This window comes from Triplophysa dalaica, chromosome 13, assembly GCF_015846415.1.
Source record: "Triplophysa dalaica isolate WHDGS20190420 chromosome 13, ASM1584641v1, whole genome shotgun sequence".
Lineage (NCBI taxonomy): Eukaryota > Metazoa > Chordata > Actinopteri > Cypriniformes > Nemacheilidae > Triplophysa > Triplophysa dalaica.
The window spans coordinates 19,898,414-19,910,890 of record NC_079554.1 but is presented as its reverse complement, the minus strand read 5'-3'; the positions used below and the strand labels follow the sequence as shown (position 1 = coordinate 19,910,890).

Below are 12,477 nucleotides of genomic sequence, written 5' to 3'. Positions count from 1 at the left end.
CTCTTATATCCCAAATTCATTTATCTTTAGTCATCTGGTTCTCTAGTAACCACATTTATGATATAATTATCTAATAAACAAGAGCTCTACACACATTAACAAGCCAAAAACGTTTTTATTTATGATGCAAAGACGTTCCTTAGGACATAGTCGGCATCTTGCTAATGGAACATTTGGAGCGCAACGTTTACAAACAATAAAAAACATCACAGGTGCACGAGAACAGCAGCAGCCATTGCGCATAGCATTGCCATTTTAGTCTGCCCAAATAAATTTTTTCATAGCAATAAAGAGAGACTGATAACTAAAAGGTAAACTTGGACAGTACATATTCAACATACAAAACATTGGTCAATGTAGTAAAAGGTAACTCGTTTAGGGTAGGTCTACGTTCTAGCTTACAATTCTGAAACTGTACATTTTCTTATTTCAATACTTAAAGGCAAACTAGATATAGCAGTTTATGTCAACCTGACGCCAGGTTTAACGAAACCTATTAAAACAAAGGAAGTCTATAAATCCAAATGGAAGACGGTCTACCTAACATTGTTGGTAGGTTGCTAGAAAGCTGTCCACGGGTCAGTTGAATCATTTCTTTGAATGCATCAAATAAACAATGCCATTTCCCTTTCGGAGGAAAAATGTTTAAAGAAATGTTTTGTGCCTTTAAATAAACATTTGGCCACTTACTCCAAACTAACAGACAAGAGCAGCTGGGACGGTGCTGCGGAAATGCTAAATAACCGATTTGTTTGTCAACCCATATGCTGCTTGATCTCGGTGCTAAAGCTGTAGCAGTGAGCTCCAGTGACGTTCAGCAGCCTGTCCAGAAGGACAGAGATCATCTGTGGTCTCACCAGAGTGAGGACTGGTAGTTAAAGCGAATCTTCAGCAGGTATTTCAGGTTCACCTGATCAATATCGTACACAATGTACCTGGGGAAAACTGAGTTAAGGACAACACGGTGGAAGTTTGAAAGTGAAGAAAGACTAGAAAACATATATACCCGATACAAATGATTATGTAAAAAAAAAGGACAGCAAGGACACAAATATTAAAGTTGTGGAAATGTGAAGGATACTCGTTGTAGAGCAGACTTGTGTCATCGATGTTCGTATTGATGCCTTTGCCCAAGGGAACATCCACGCCGTTGAGAGAGATAGTGGCTCTTGGATCTGGAGCAGTTCTTCCCAAACCTTAAATTGACACAAATTAACATACACCACTTTTATAGATTCTCATATCAGAACGTGGAATGCGTTTCAAAGGGTACATTTTATTACAAAAAAATCATTCCTCTCCGTTAGCTTACCTTTCACACTGTGTTTACCCTTTGGAAGCTTTGTAATGTGTGAGGCCTTCTTCAGTTCATGCCTGTAGACAAAAGTTGATGTCAGAAAATATAAAAGAAGAAGCACAGAGCAGAAAAATTATCTGTCAGAACCTCTTACATGTTTCCAAGCGCAACCTCTCCTAACAGAATCAGACCAACCGGATCAGCCTGGGAGGTGTGGCAGTAGTTTGCACTCTTCGACACCATGTCGGCAAAATAAACACCTTTGCCGAACATGTAACCTGTCTGTAACATAACACAGCAAGCTTCAATAAAACGTATTTCTAAAGAAATATTTTGGCACACTTATTTTTCTTCAAGGGGCAGCTCAAATCGGCAGAGGTGACGGGAACTTACCACAGGAGCCTCAGGTGGAGCGATTCGTAGACCCTGAGACATGATACCTGCGTAGTTGGTGGTGCGAGAGCCGTGCCACAACAGCTGCTTGTTAGGTAGCTCTTTAAACGGACGGTAACGCTGGTACTCGCCCTCCCTTTCGATTTTAAAGACCTGGTGGGGCAAAAACACAGCGATGAGAGATAAACATCATTTCACAGCAACTTATACACGTATAAATTACAGTCTACGCTAGTTAATCCGTTGAAAGGGTGGTTGCAAGAGATCTTACCTCTTCCACATCGAGGGTGTAGTTGTTGTGGGTAGCTGCGTGTGTGTTCTTCACATACTCCAGGAGAAGCTGAGCCTCGTCTGTAGACTTATCGACCACCTAGAAACACAAACAATTTGATGACAATAAAAATAGTGACACCAGTTCACATCGCCTCAAATTCACTCCAAACAAAAAGCAGCCTTTACCTCAATTTTAGTTTTGAGTTTCTCATAATTAATGTCAATGGGATCTTTCTTATTGTCCTCGACTCCGCCCCGCAGCAGGCTGTAAGCCACTTCGATGTCCAACAGGTTGTCCAGCATCTGCACCTTTTGCTACAATGTACAGTACATTTAATAATTAGCAAGATGTTAAGGTGAACAGTTGCTACGGCAACTCCAGCCCTGGTAATGTATAAAACGTACCTGTATGTAGTCCTGGTTACTCAACAGCGGCGGTTTCTTCATGCCGAAGTCGTGGGGTATCAGTGTGTAGAAACGATTGGACAGGTCTAAGATGATGGATTCGGAAGCGCTATCTGCCACAGCCTACAAAAATAAAATATTAACATTAGTGTAAAAGAGGATAAGATTTAGGGCATAAATGCAGGCTAGATTGTGAACCAGAGACAACACCAACCTGCTGGACCTCATTCAGGAGGGAATAGGCACTCTGGATCTGTCTCTTACTCAGTTTTCCCAAAGGCATCTTCTGCAGGTCAATCTGTGGAAGGAGAAAACATCATAGTTACGATCAAAACCACAGTGATTTCTCTCCATTTCTAGTGTTGCTTGAAGTTGAACCCACCTCAAACTCTACCATGGCTTTCTTCATGCTCTCCACATCAAAGATCATTCGGATGAGGTCCTGGACGGGCTTGGCCAGACGGGACTTTGCACCTGCACTTGCAGTCAACTTCTTCACAGCCTCCTCGTCCTGTGTCAATAAATATTCATAGGATCCACTTTTTTTAAACACTAACACCACTTCACGTTGTTATGGTCTATAGACTGTTTCAGCGGTAACAACAAACAAACGTTTCCAAAATTAACTTCCAGTAGACCTCCACCAAGATTCAATAATGGTTGAGTAGCTTTTATTTAATACGGTCAATTCTACAAAATATTAATTTAATATATATATTCATTAATTTAATATTAATGAATATAAATGAAATATAAAATAAATATATATTATTAGCCACAACCCAAACCGTTAACCAAACACATACCAGAAGTTAACTTCGGGCCAGGCGTGTGCATCCGATGAAACCCGGCTATATTAAGGGACATTTTTACATTGAAACATTTATAGTTTATTTATTGATTATATGTTATTCTAACAATGTTTTTCCAATATACATTTTTTTAAATAATTCTTCCAATTTTTACCTGTCCGTAGTCAATCTCCAGAGGGTAAAATTTATTGGGATATTTAGTGAAGTTGGTGGAGGCCCAGGCATTTCCCGTCTTCTCTTCATATACACTACAGAAGTTGTCCATAGCAGTGTTCTTGTCGTAAAATTTGTCCAGTTTGTTTCCCCCAATAGTTGTGCCGACTCGACCCCATGACCTGAACACCCAGTACCTAGATGACAAAACAATAAGATTAAAACAACATTTAAAAAAAACAAGACAAGTAGCCCTTCACTCTTAAAAATGAAGGGTCTACACAAGAACCATTTTTCGTTCCACAAAGAACCATTCAGTCGAAGGTTCTTTAGAGAACCATCTCTTTCTTACGGTTTTATAATCTGACGAACCTTTTTTCGAAAGGTGTTTCTATTGCATCGAAGAACCTTTTTAAGCACCTTTGAACCAATCATGAAAACCATGTTTCTACAGTAGCCCTAAGGGTCGATACACTACCTTCTTCGTCAAAGAAATGAAAACGTGATGACATCTTAGTCCCGTCTCAGACACAGTAGTGCAGGGTTCCTCAAATCTTACCCTGGAGGGCCAGAGCACTGCAGAGTTTAGCTCCAGCCCTGATCAAACACACCTGAGCAAGCTGATCAAGTTGTTCAGTATCACTAGAAAATCACAGGTATGCAAGTTTGATCAGGGTTGGAGCTAAACTTTGCAGTGCTCCGGCCCTCCAGGGTAAGATTTGAGGAACCCTGCAGTAGTGCTTCGAAAGGGAAGGGTGAGCAGCGGACTGAGCCATTGGTAGCAATTCGCAAACTCACCACTAGATGCCACTAAATCTCACACACAGGATCTTTAAATTTATATTGAGGGTGATCGGTAAGATGTTACCGTTTCTGAACATCGTCTTCCAGCAGCTGTAGTTTGTAGTATGAGTTTGTGCCTCTGACGATGTCGACGAGCCCCAGTGTGGCGCTATAAATCTTCCCGTTCTGATCCAGAACGTGAGCGCAGTTCTCCAGACCCGAGTCTGGATCTACCGCTGCTCCGCCTTTCACTGTCAGCTTCATTTTCTTTGATTTGCTTCCACCTGCAGGTGCAGAGAAACAAATGTACCAGTGTTTTTTATTTACCAGGAGTGTATGAATGTCATTAAGGTATGAAGTGTCAATTAAAATTTAAATATCACTAAGGCATATTAAAGCTTATTTGATGCTTTTGTGGACAGTTTAATTGATTAATTATTGCTAGGCATATAGCCTATTAGTCTCTTATGCATTTATGCAATATAATGTAGCCAAACCAGAGGAAGACCAGAGAATTTTAGCATACCTAGATACGTAATTTGCGTAGCTGTAATTCATACTTTGGGAATATGCTAATTGTGAATGAGCAGGCATGTTAATGAATGATTGGAATTCATGAACATACACACCCTTTACTATTAAATCTGACGTTTTGGAAAGATTCGGGAAGGTCTGTTTAACACACAAACTACTTGGAATTCACTCATATATTTACAAATCTTTCAGGAATGAGGCTCATTACCATTACTAAAAAAAAGCCTGACAAACATCACAACTCCAAATTTTTTCATAAGAAATGTAAAACATATTACCTTCTTCCTCTTTGACTTTACCAGTGCTCTTAGAGGAATGAGCTCCGGTGGATTTGGAGGCCGCAGTTGCAGCCTGGGCCTCGACTTTGACTTCAGCCCCCCAGGGAGAGATGGCGTGCAGGGAGATGAGCTCCTGAAGGGCCTTGCCAGACTCCTTGATGTCAGTGAGGAAGTCCTCGGCTACCACACGCACACCTGCTTCCCTTACCTCCTCCATCTTCTTAGTCATTTTTTCAATTTCCTCTGAGAGGCAAGAGGAACAGAGCGGGATATTAGTGAGTTTCTCAGAAACTAACGCCAACAAATAAACAGGAAGGTGAAAATGTATTTCCAAGTAGAACTTTCATTCCTGTGAGAACATATTGATCAATACAGGAAATCTGTTTAACATACAGTTACATCATTTTGTATCATAAGATTACCAGTCAGTAAAAATTAACTTGTATAAAAAAACACAATGCAAATAGGACAAGACTTTCCAACCCTTAGGGAACATTTTTAGACAACTAATGTGCGAAATCTTGTTTAGCCCAACATCTAAGGCAGATAATATTTATAGTGTTTTTGAGCGCAAGGCATCCAAAATGGAGGACATACCAATAGAGAGATCACATTATCACTTACTTTTCGAGCTGAGGCAGAGAGTAGCTTTGCTGGCACTGCCTGTCATTTTTCCTCCAAGATCCTCTATGATAACCTTCAGGTCATCTTTGTTCTTACGGAGTTTTCCCACTGCCAACAGCTTCAGTCCTGTCAGAGGCTTATCTGCAGAATATACGTAGACAGACAACATCCTTCAGACCAAATTACATATACTGTAGCATTGTTTCACAGATCAACAACTAGATTCTTACTATCTAAGAACTCTCAAAAACTTCTAGAGTAAAAAACTTTTAACATAAAAAAATATATATTTCATTTGAAAATATATGGCCAATGCTCTACGACACACACAATTGCGCCACAATTTGAGGCAAACAATGTTTAAGAGCTTATCTGAATCACTGACCTGCAGGCACCTCGGCCAGGTTATTGGTGGAAGCAGTGGACGCATTGGGGGCAGACGAGTTCGTAGCACCGTTATAAGCGGTGGAGGGCGTCGGGGTCGCAAGAGGAGCATCTTTGGGAAAGACACGGTCTTGGCGTTTAAACTTAAACTTCTTTAGAAAGGGGATCTCACAGAACTCCTGAGACAGATAATAATACAAGACATTGTGTTTAGAGAAATTAACTAAATACACACAGAAAGGGCTTCATTTATCTACTAACCTTAGGAGTGACCCAGTCTTTACGATCAGGTATCTGGGTTTTGAAAACACACTTGGTCCATGCAGAAATGTCCCCTGTGCAGTAGTACGCGTCGCTCTTGAATACAAGCTGACCTCCTTGACACGTCTCGCAAGGTTTCAGCGACCCGAAAGCCATGCAGTCCGATAGACGATCCACTACCTGTTGATAATTTTTTTCAATGAACTCTTTAAGAACGTCTTCCACACCAAAATGGGTGATTGGGAAACATAGACAAAGTAGCCATGGCGGTGGAATTTTTGCGTGCTGTACACCTACATTAGACTCCCCGGAGGGAACTTCTTGATGGTTAGCAATGAGCAGTTCTTTCATGTCATTGACGGAGCAGTGTTTCTTCAGCTTGTCCTTAATGCCCCAGATCACCTGGCTTTGCTCCTAGAACACAAACAAAAAAGCGTTGTTTTTTCAAAACATTTACAAAAGATAATTGAATGACAGTGAATCAGTAGAATGTTTGCGATCCCACCTTCAGCTTAATCTCCAGCTTCTCATCTTCTTTCTTCTGTTTCTTAGAAACAGATTCACCGTCTACATCATCTGCCTTTCTCTTCCTGAGAAAAGAAATCAAACATTATCAACAAATACAACAGTCTAAATCAACTCGTCTGGAAAATGTACACATTAAATGTACAAGCAAACAGATTACATTTTATGAAGCAACATTGCATAAGATATTTGTATGTAAATGTATGGTTTACTTTTGAATTCAGTTGCATAAAAATTATAAAACCTCTTGGTGTCTTAAAACAAAATAAACTCACTTAAAAATTATATTTTATCTACATTAATCCAGGACTGAAAAACTTTTCCACCCTGTGTATATGAGCTAATCCTAAAGAGAATGTGGTGACTCTATGGACATGTTTTGAACCCATGAGTTCACCGACAGCAGACCTCATTAGAAGACCAACGGCCCATCGAGTCCCCAGCATGTCTGGACACGCTACACCATCCAGTGGTTGCCACAAACACACATTAATTCATTACATTCATGACAGATGTGACACATAAACTAATAACATCATCCTTCCCTTTGGCACCAATTTTTCCCAATAGAATGTAATTAAAGGCCATTCGGGTGCCGTAATGGACACCTGAGATGATATCAATGACCTATTGTGAGGAAAACACACAAACAAGAACATTCCTCCCATTAGAATCAAAGGCTTATAAAAGCTCACATCACAGCCACTAGTGAAAAAAAGAGGTAAATATTCCCGTCACTAATGGAATACAAAACTTTAAGTAGATGCATTGGCAGAAAATAAGCAGAAGGCATCAAGGGGCGAGTGATCTCACATTGCAATATTTCAGAAAGCACACGTGAGAGAATTGGTGAGTGCTTTGACAACTAATTCTAGCAAATAACAAATATTATAATGACATATATCATACTTTTTAATTTATAAGCATTTTGCAAGTATTTTATCTATTGTAAAGAACAATCATGTTTCAGAATAAACTTTTTTGTTTGTGCACTGTGCATTTTTATTTTGTATTGATAGACATATGTTCACATACATGTAAATATTTAGGAAGTATTTGCATGTATATATTTATATATAATTTTAATTCTATATAAACATTTTATTTTATATGTATGCGATTAATCGTGATTAATTGTTGAACAGCCCAAATCACAGATGTCCTATTGTCTTGATACATTAATTCACTTTTCCTTCGTCTCTGATCCACAGCTCAAAATGAACGATTCCATCACCAACTTCACTTTTTCGCCATCTTTGTTCTACGCCCACGCAACAACCTTCACAAACGTGACCTCTTATGAAAACAGTACCTTCGTGCACTTCACCTTCGGTCGAACAACCACCCCGACCACGACACAGATGCAAACGCAGATGAAACTAACCCAAGCCACCACTTCAACATCAGCTCCCGTGAGCATACTCGCATCCATAAACCTGCCTTACATGATAGCCGAGCTGGTTATAGCCCTCTTGTCCGTAGTTGGCAACCTGCTGGTGTGTGTCGCTGTGGGACTAAATAGAAAGCTCCAAACAGTTACAAACTACTTCCTGGTGTCACTGGCGATCGCAGACATCTGCGTCGGTTCGCTGGCGATCCCCTGCGCCATAATGACGGACCTCGGCATCCCACGACACAACCTCTACCTCTGTTTGCTCATGCTGTCTGTGCTCATCATGTTAACCCAAAGCTCCATCTTCAGTCTGCTGGCTGTCGCCGTGGAGCGCTACGTGGCCATCTTCATGCCCTTCCAGTACCACAGGCTAATGACGCCTCGGAACGCAGTGCTGGTTTTGTGCGTCACCTGGACGCTGGCGTTCCTAATCGGACTGGTGCCGCTGATGGGCTGGCACAAGACTCCGCCCGAGTCGGGCTTCTGCTTCTTTGTGCTGATTGTGGACATGACATTCATGGTGTACTTTAACTTCTTCGCATGCGTGCTGATCCCGCTGGTGGTGATGTTCCTCATCTACGCGCAGATCTTCGTCACGGTCAAGCGGCAGATGAGAAGGATCGCGGCAGAACGGGGAGGCGCGGCTAACAACGAGGGAGCGGCGAAGATGAAAAAAGAGATGAAGATGGCCACGTCTCTCTTTCTGGTTCTATTTCTTTTCACGGCCTGCTGGATTCCGCTGCATATTATAAACTGCTTTCTGCTGCTGTGTCCGTCATGTCCCGTCCCCCTCCCACTGCTGCTGACGGCCATCATTCTCTCTCATGCAAATTCGGCTGTGAACCCTTTTCTCTATGCCTACAAGATGAAAACTTTCAGGAAGGCTTTTAAAGCCATATTTATGTGTGGTAGAGGCATTACTGATGTGGACGACCAACATGACACTCACGCATAAAGACTGGAAAAACGTTCGGCTGAAAATATGTTACTACAATGTAATTTTAAGATGACCAGGTGGGTGGGTGTAAAACATACCCCCTCTATATTGTATATGATATATTTGTTTATATTTCTAGTAAACATTCGTTTGAATGAAGACTGCACCAGGTCATAATATGTGACGAATCCATAAGAAAAATCTGCTGGTAGGTAAAGCTTAATAGAGAGGCATTTACCTCAACGTGCGACCCGAAAGTGAATACGTGAATTTATAATTAAACAATGGATGGAATGTTCTCTGGTTAACAGTTAAATAGGTAAAAATGCACCCCTCACCCTTCGTTCTTCACTGCAGGAAGTCTTTTCTTCAACTCTTCTTTGTCTTCATCTCGCAGAGCTGCGAAACCTTTGAGTTGGGCGGCGCTGTACTCTGGTTTAAACAGCAGCTCCTCACGGCGACTCACGAAGCAGCTGGTGTGGTACCAGCGATCTATAAGACCCAGCTGAGGTTTCTCTGGGTCCACGGTCTTCTTTGACACACGGATGTGGTCCTGTAAGAAAGATTTGAACAAAAAAGGTTTTTTTTAATGTTGCAGAGATGGACAATAACATTTAATTTAAATGTAATTTGGTAACTGATCATTGCACATTACACATAAAAGCCTGTTTCACACATCATATAGCAGGGCACATTTACTAAAAAATATCATTTTTAACGTACCCTCTAATAAGACCTACCTAATGTTTGGGTAAAAACACATGCCGTGACAAGATTTCTATCCACACAAGGCATCTTATACCTTTAGGGTTTGTGTAAATATTGACTTTTAAAAATACCCTCTTCACATTTCTTAATGCACATTGCTGTTAACCATTAAATAATTTAGGACCATTACTACATTATATTACATTATAAACTATTTAACAACAAAAGAAACCATTTTACTTTAGGTAAACAGCCCCAGTGGTTCCATGGCTGTGAAACATGCCAAATGCATTTACCTTTTCGATTTTCTTCTCGCACCCTTTACAGGTGCTTCTGTTGGATTTGGCGTACTCCACCGCAAATTCATTGAGCGTCTTCTCGCCTTTAGCTGCTCCTTTCTGCTCACCTTTCCCTTTAAAGCAACACGCATTGATGAATTAGGACTTAATGATTTAAGACTACGCCCACGTGACTCAGACTGCAAAGCAAATAAATGCAATAAGGAAAACCAGTTACCTCCAGTAGCGCCTCCAGTTTCAATGGCCTTCTTGACCTTCTCCTGGTCATCCCAGCGGAGGTCCGTAAATCCTGATATGTCAGAGCTTGATTGTACGGCTGCACGGAGCCAAAAGCAGGAGAAATGGTGCCAGTGTGGAACTTTTCCATCAAACATGGGTGACTGTGGTGAAAATAACGGATTTATATTTTCTTGAAGTGTGCAATATCAACAATTTTAACAAAAAGAACAATTAATCATGTGATAAAAAAACGATCAAATGAAAAGTATGGAATGAGAAACTGAAAGTACAGCTGAACATTTCAGTTGAGCAACGTTACTTGCTTGAAAACATGACTTGTTTTGAATCTGTTGGCTGTTAAATCTTTTACATCAATATACCTTCCACAATGACATGTCAATATTTTGGGGGGATTTAATAATAAAGCTTCGAAATGTGTGAAAATCTATGCAGTTTGATGGCATTTAAAGCGCAATTTAAAAACAGAAGTGATTTAGACATTTCAAACAAAATCACTTCTCTTCATTGAATACAATGTATTTATCGCCGTTTAATAATAAAATATTGCTTCTATATTTTGCACTTTTGTTCTTGTATATTATAACATGATCAGCTCAAAGTGAATGAAGACTCATGCCCAGATTGAATCTCCGTTTTTCTTTCTTTGGGAGGGCATTTAAACTACTCCTGGGCCTTGGACACGTGTATATTATTAATAAATAAACAATTGCATTAGTTGCATTGTGCATCTAAGAGAACACAAAACGTAACAATAAGAAATAAATGCTTTCCTTTTGCACAAAACGGCCTGAGCAAGCTAACATGGGGACAAAGTTGCACAGAATTCCTCACCTGCACCATAATGGCCATCCTCAGCGAGTCCTTCGCAATGTTTTCTTTGCATTTCTTGCAAGAGGCGCGCCCACTTTTTGCATATTCGGCCTTGTAAAGCTTGTCGTCCTGTGAATCAGCCATTTCTGCGCAATTAATAGTGTAAACCTTTAGTTTAGAGAAATTTCACGTCAAACAGGCCACAAACTACAATGCAATGAGTGTAGCGCACAGTCCGCGTGCAGAAAGCCCCCGCGCAGAATACCAGACCAAAGCAATCGAGTTTGCACAGTGTGCGGAGACCGGTGAGGACAATCCTTGAAGGCTGTTAATCGAGCTCAGAGTCATCCACCCTCTGCATAGTGGATCGGTAGTTTTAACGGAATATTTTTACCGCATTTATATGTGCACAGTTGTGGGCTAAAATTATGGTAAATTAATCTAGGTATTTTGTACGGTCATATACACTTTATTAAATAAATGGTTTAGTTAACACATTTTTCATTTTCGTAGTTTTCTTTATTTCGCATGGAAGTAACGTACAAAGTAAAACTGGATTTTTCATAAACAGATCAAAGATCACAGACACGAAAATGTATGACATCCTTTTTCAATAACATCGCTACACGTAAATCATATGAAAATATAATCTGGTAAATAATGGTGTTTTTTTGTAAATATTTACTTTAGCACATACTAGAAATTACAGTTAAATCCCAAGGCAACATTAAATGGCTGTAACACATGAAGTATGTTTATGGCATTTAAGTTTAAGCTAAACAAACTACTGATTTGAATGCGAAAAACTTTATTTTATCTATTTCTATTTTAACATTAAAAAAGCATGTATACTGTACAAAATATTTACCATCTTCAGATATCAACTATAACTCATGTGATGTAAAAAAAAACGTACAACGGAATTTACCAAGAAGTCATGTACATTTTTATATTGCCATTGTGTGAATGTGTAAGAATTCGCTATAAATAAAATGTAAACAGTGCTTATCTGAATATGTTTACATTGCCTTTAGTGATGGAAAAAGTTATTTATTATTGTATCAATGTATTATTAAAGAAACATTTTTTAAGTTACCCCTTTAGAAGAACAAATACGTTCCTAAGTTAAAGGGAAAAGTTCTTCAACATTTAATCACCCTTCATTTCAAACCTGTATGACATTCTTCTGGCAGAATAAAAAAGAAGATATTTTGATGAACGTTGTTAACCAAACAACATTGGACCCTACTGATAGCCATTGTATGGACACAAAACAACTGAGACATTTCTGAAATATCTTCTTTTTATATTATTTTATTTGTTTTCTGTTGTCCAATAAGTCTATAAAGACATTTGAGGTATCCTTTT

General features: G+C 39.7%; 1 protein-coding gene across 1 annotated transcript; it reads right to left on the bottom strand.

Moving 5' to 3' along the window:
* Positions 1-95: 95 nt before the first annotated feature.
* Positions 96-11,360, bottom strand: parp1 (poly (ADP-ribose) polymerase 1). The gene is made up of 22 exons (XM_056765334.1): positions 11,131-11,360; positions 10,277-10,439; positions 10,057-10,172; positions 9,391-9,605; positions 6,703-6,787; positions 6,495-6,611; positions 6,198-6,377; positions 5,938-6,115; positions 5,553-5,693; positions 4,929-5,171; positions 4,202-4,400; positions 3,335-3,530; positions 2,751-2,879; positions 2,583-2,666; positions 2,369-2,491; positions 2,150-2,278; positions 1,962-2,060; positions 1,691-1,843; positions 1,452-1,579; positions 1,313-1,374; positions 1,082-1,196; positions 96-935 (listed from the first exon to the last, which is right to left on the bottom strand). The coding sequence occupies exons 1-22, from the start codon at positions 11,251-11,253 to the stop codon at positions 854-856; spliced, it is 3,060 nt and encodes a 1,019-aa protein (XP_056621312.1). The 5' UTR covers positions 11,254-11,360; the 3' UTR covers positions 96-853.
* Positions 11,361-12,477: the final 1,117 nt, after the last annotated feature.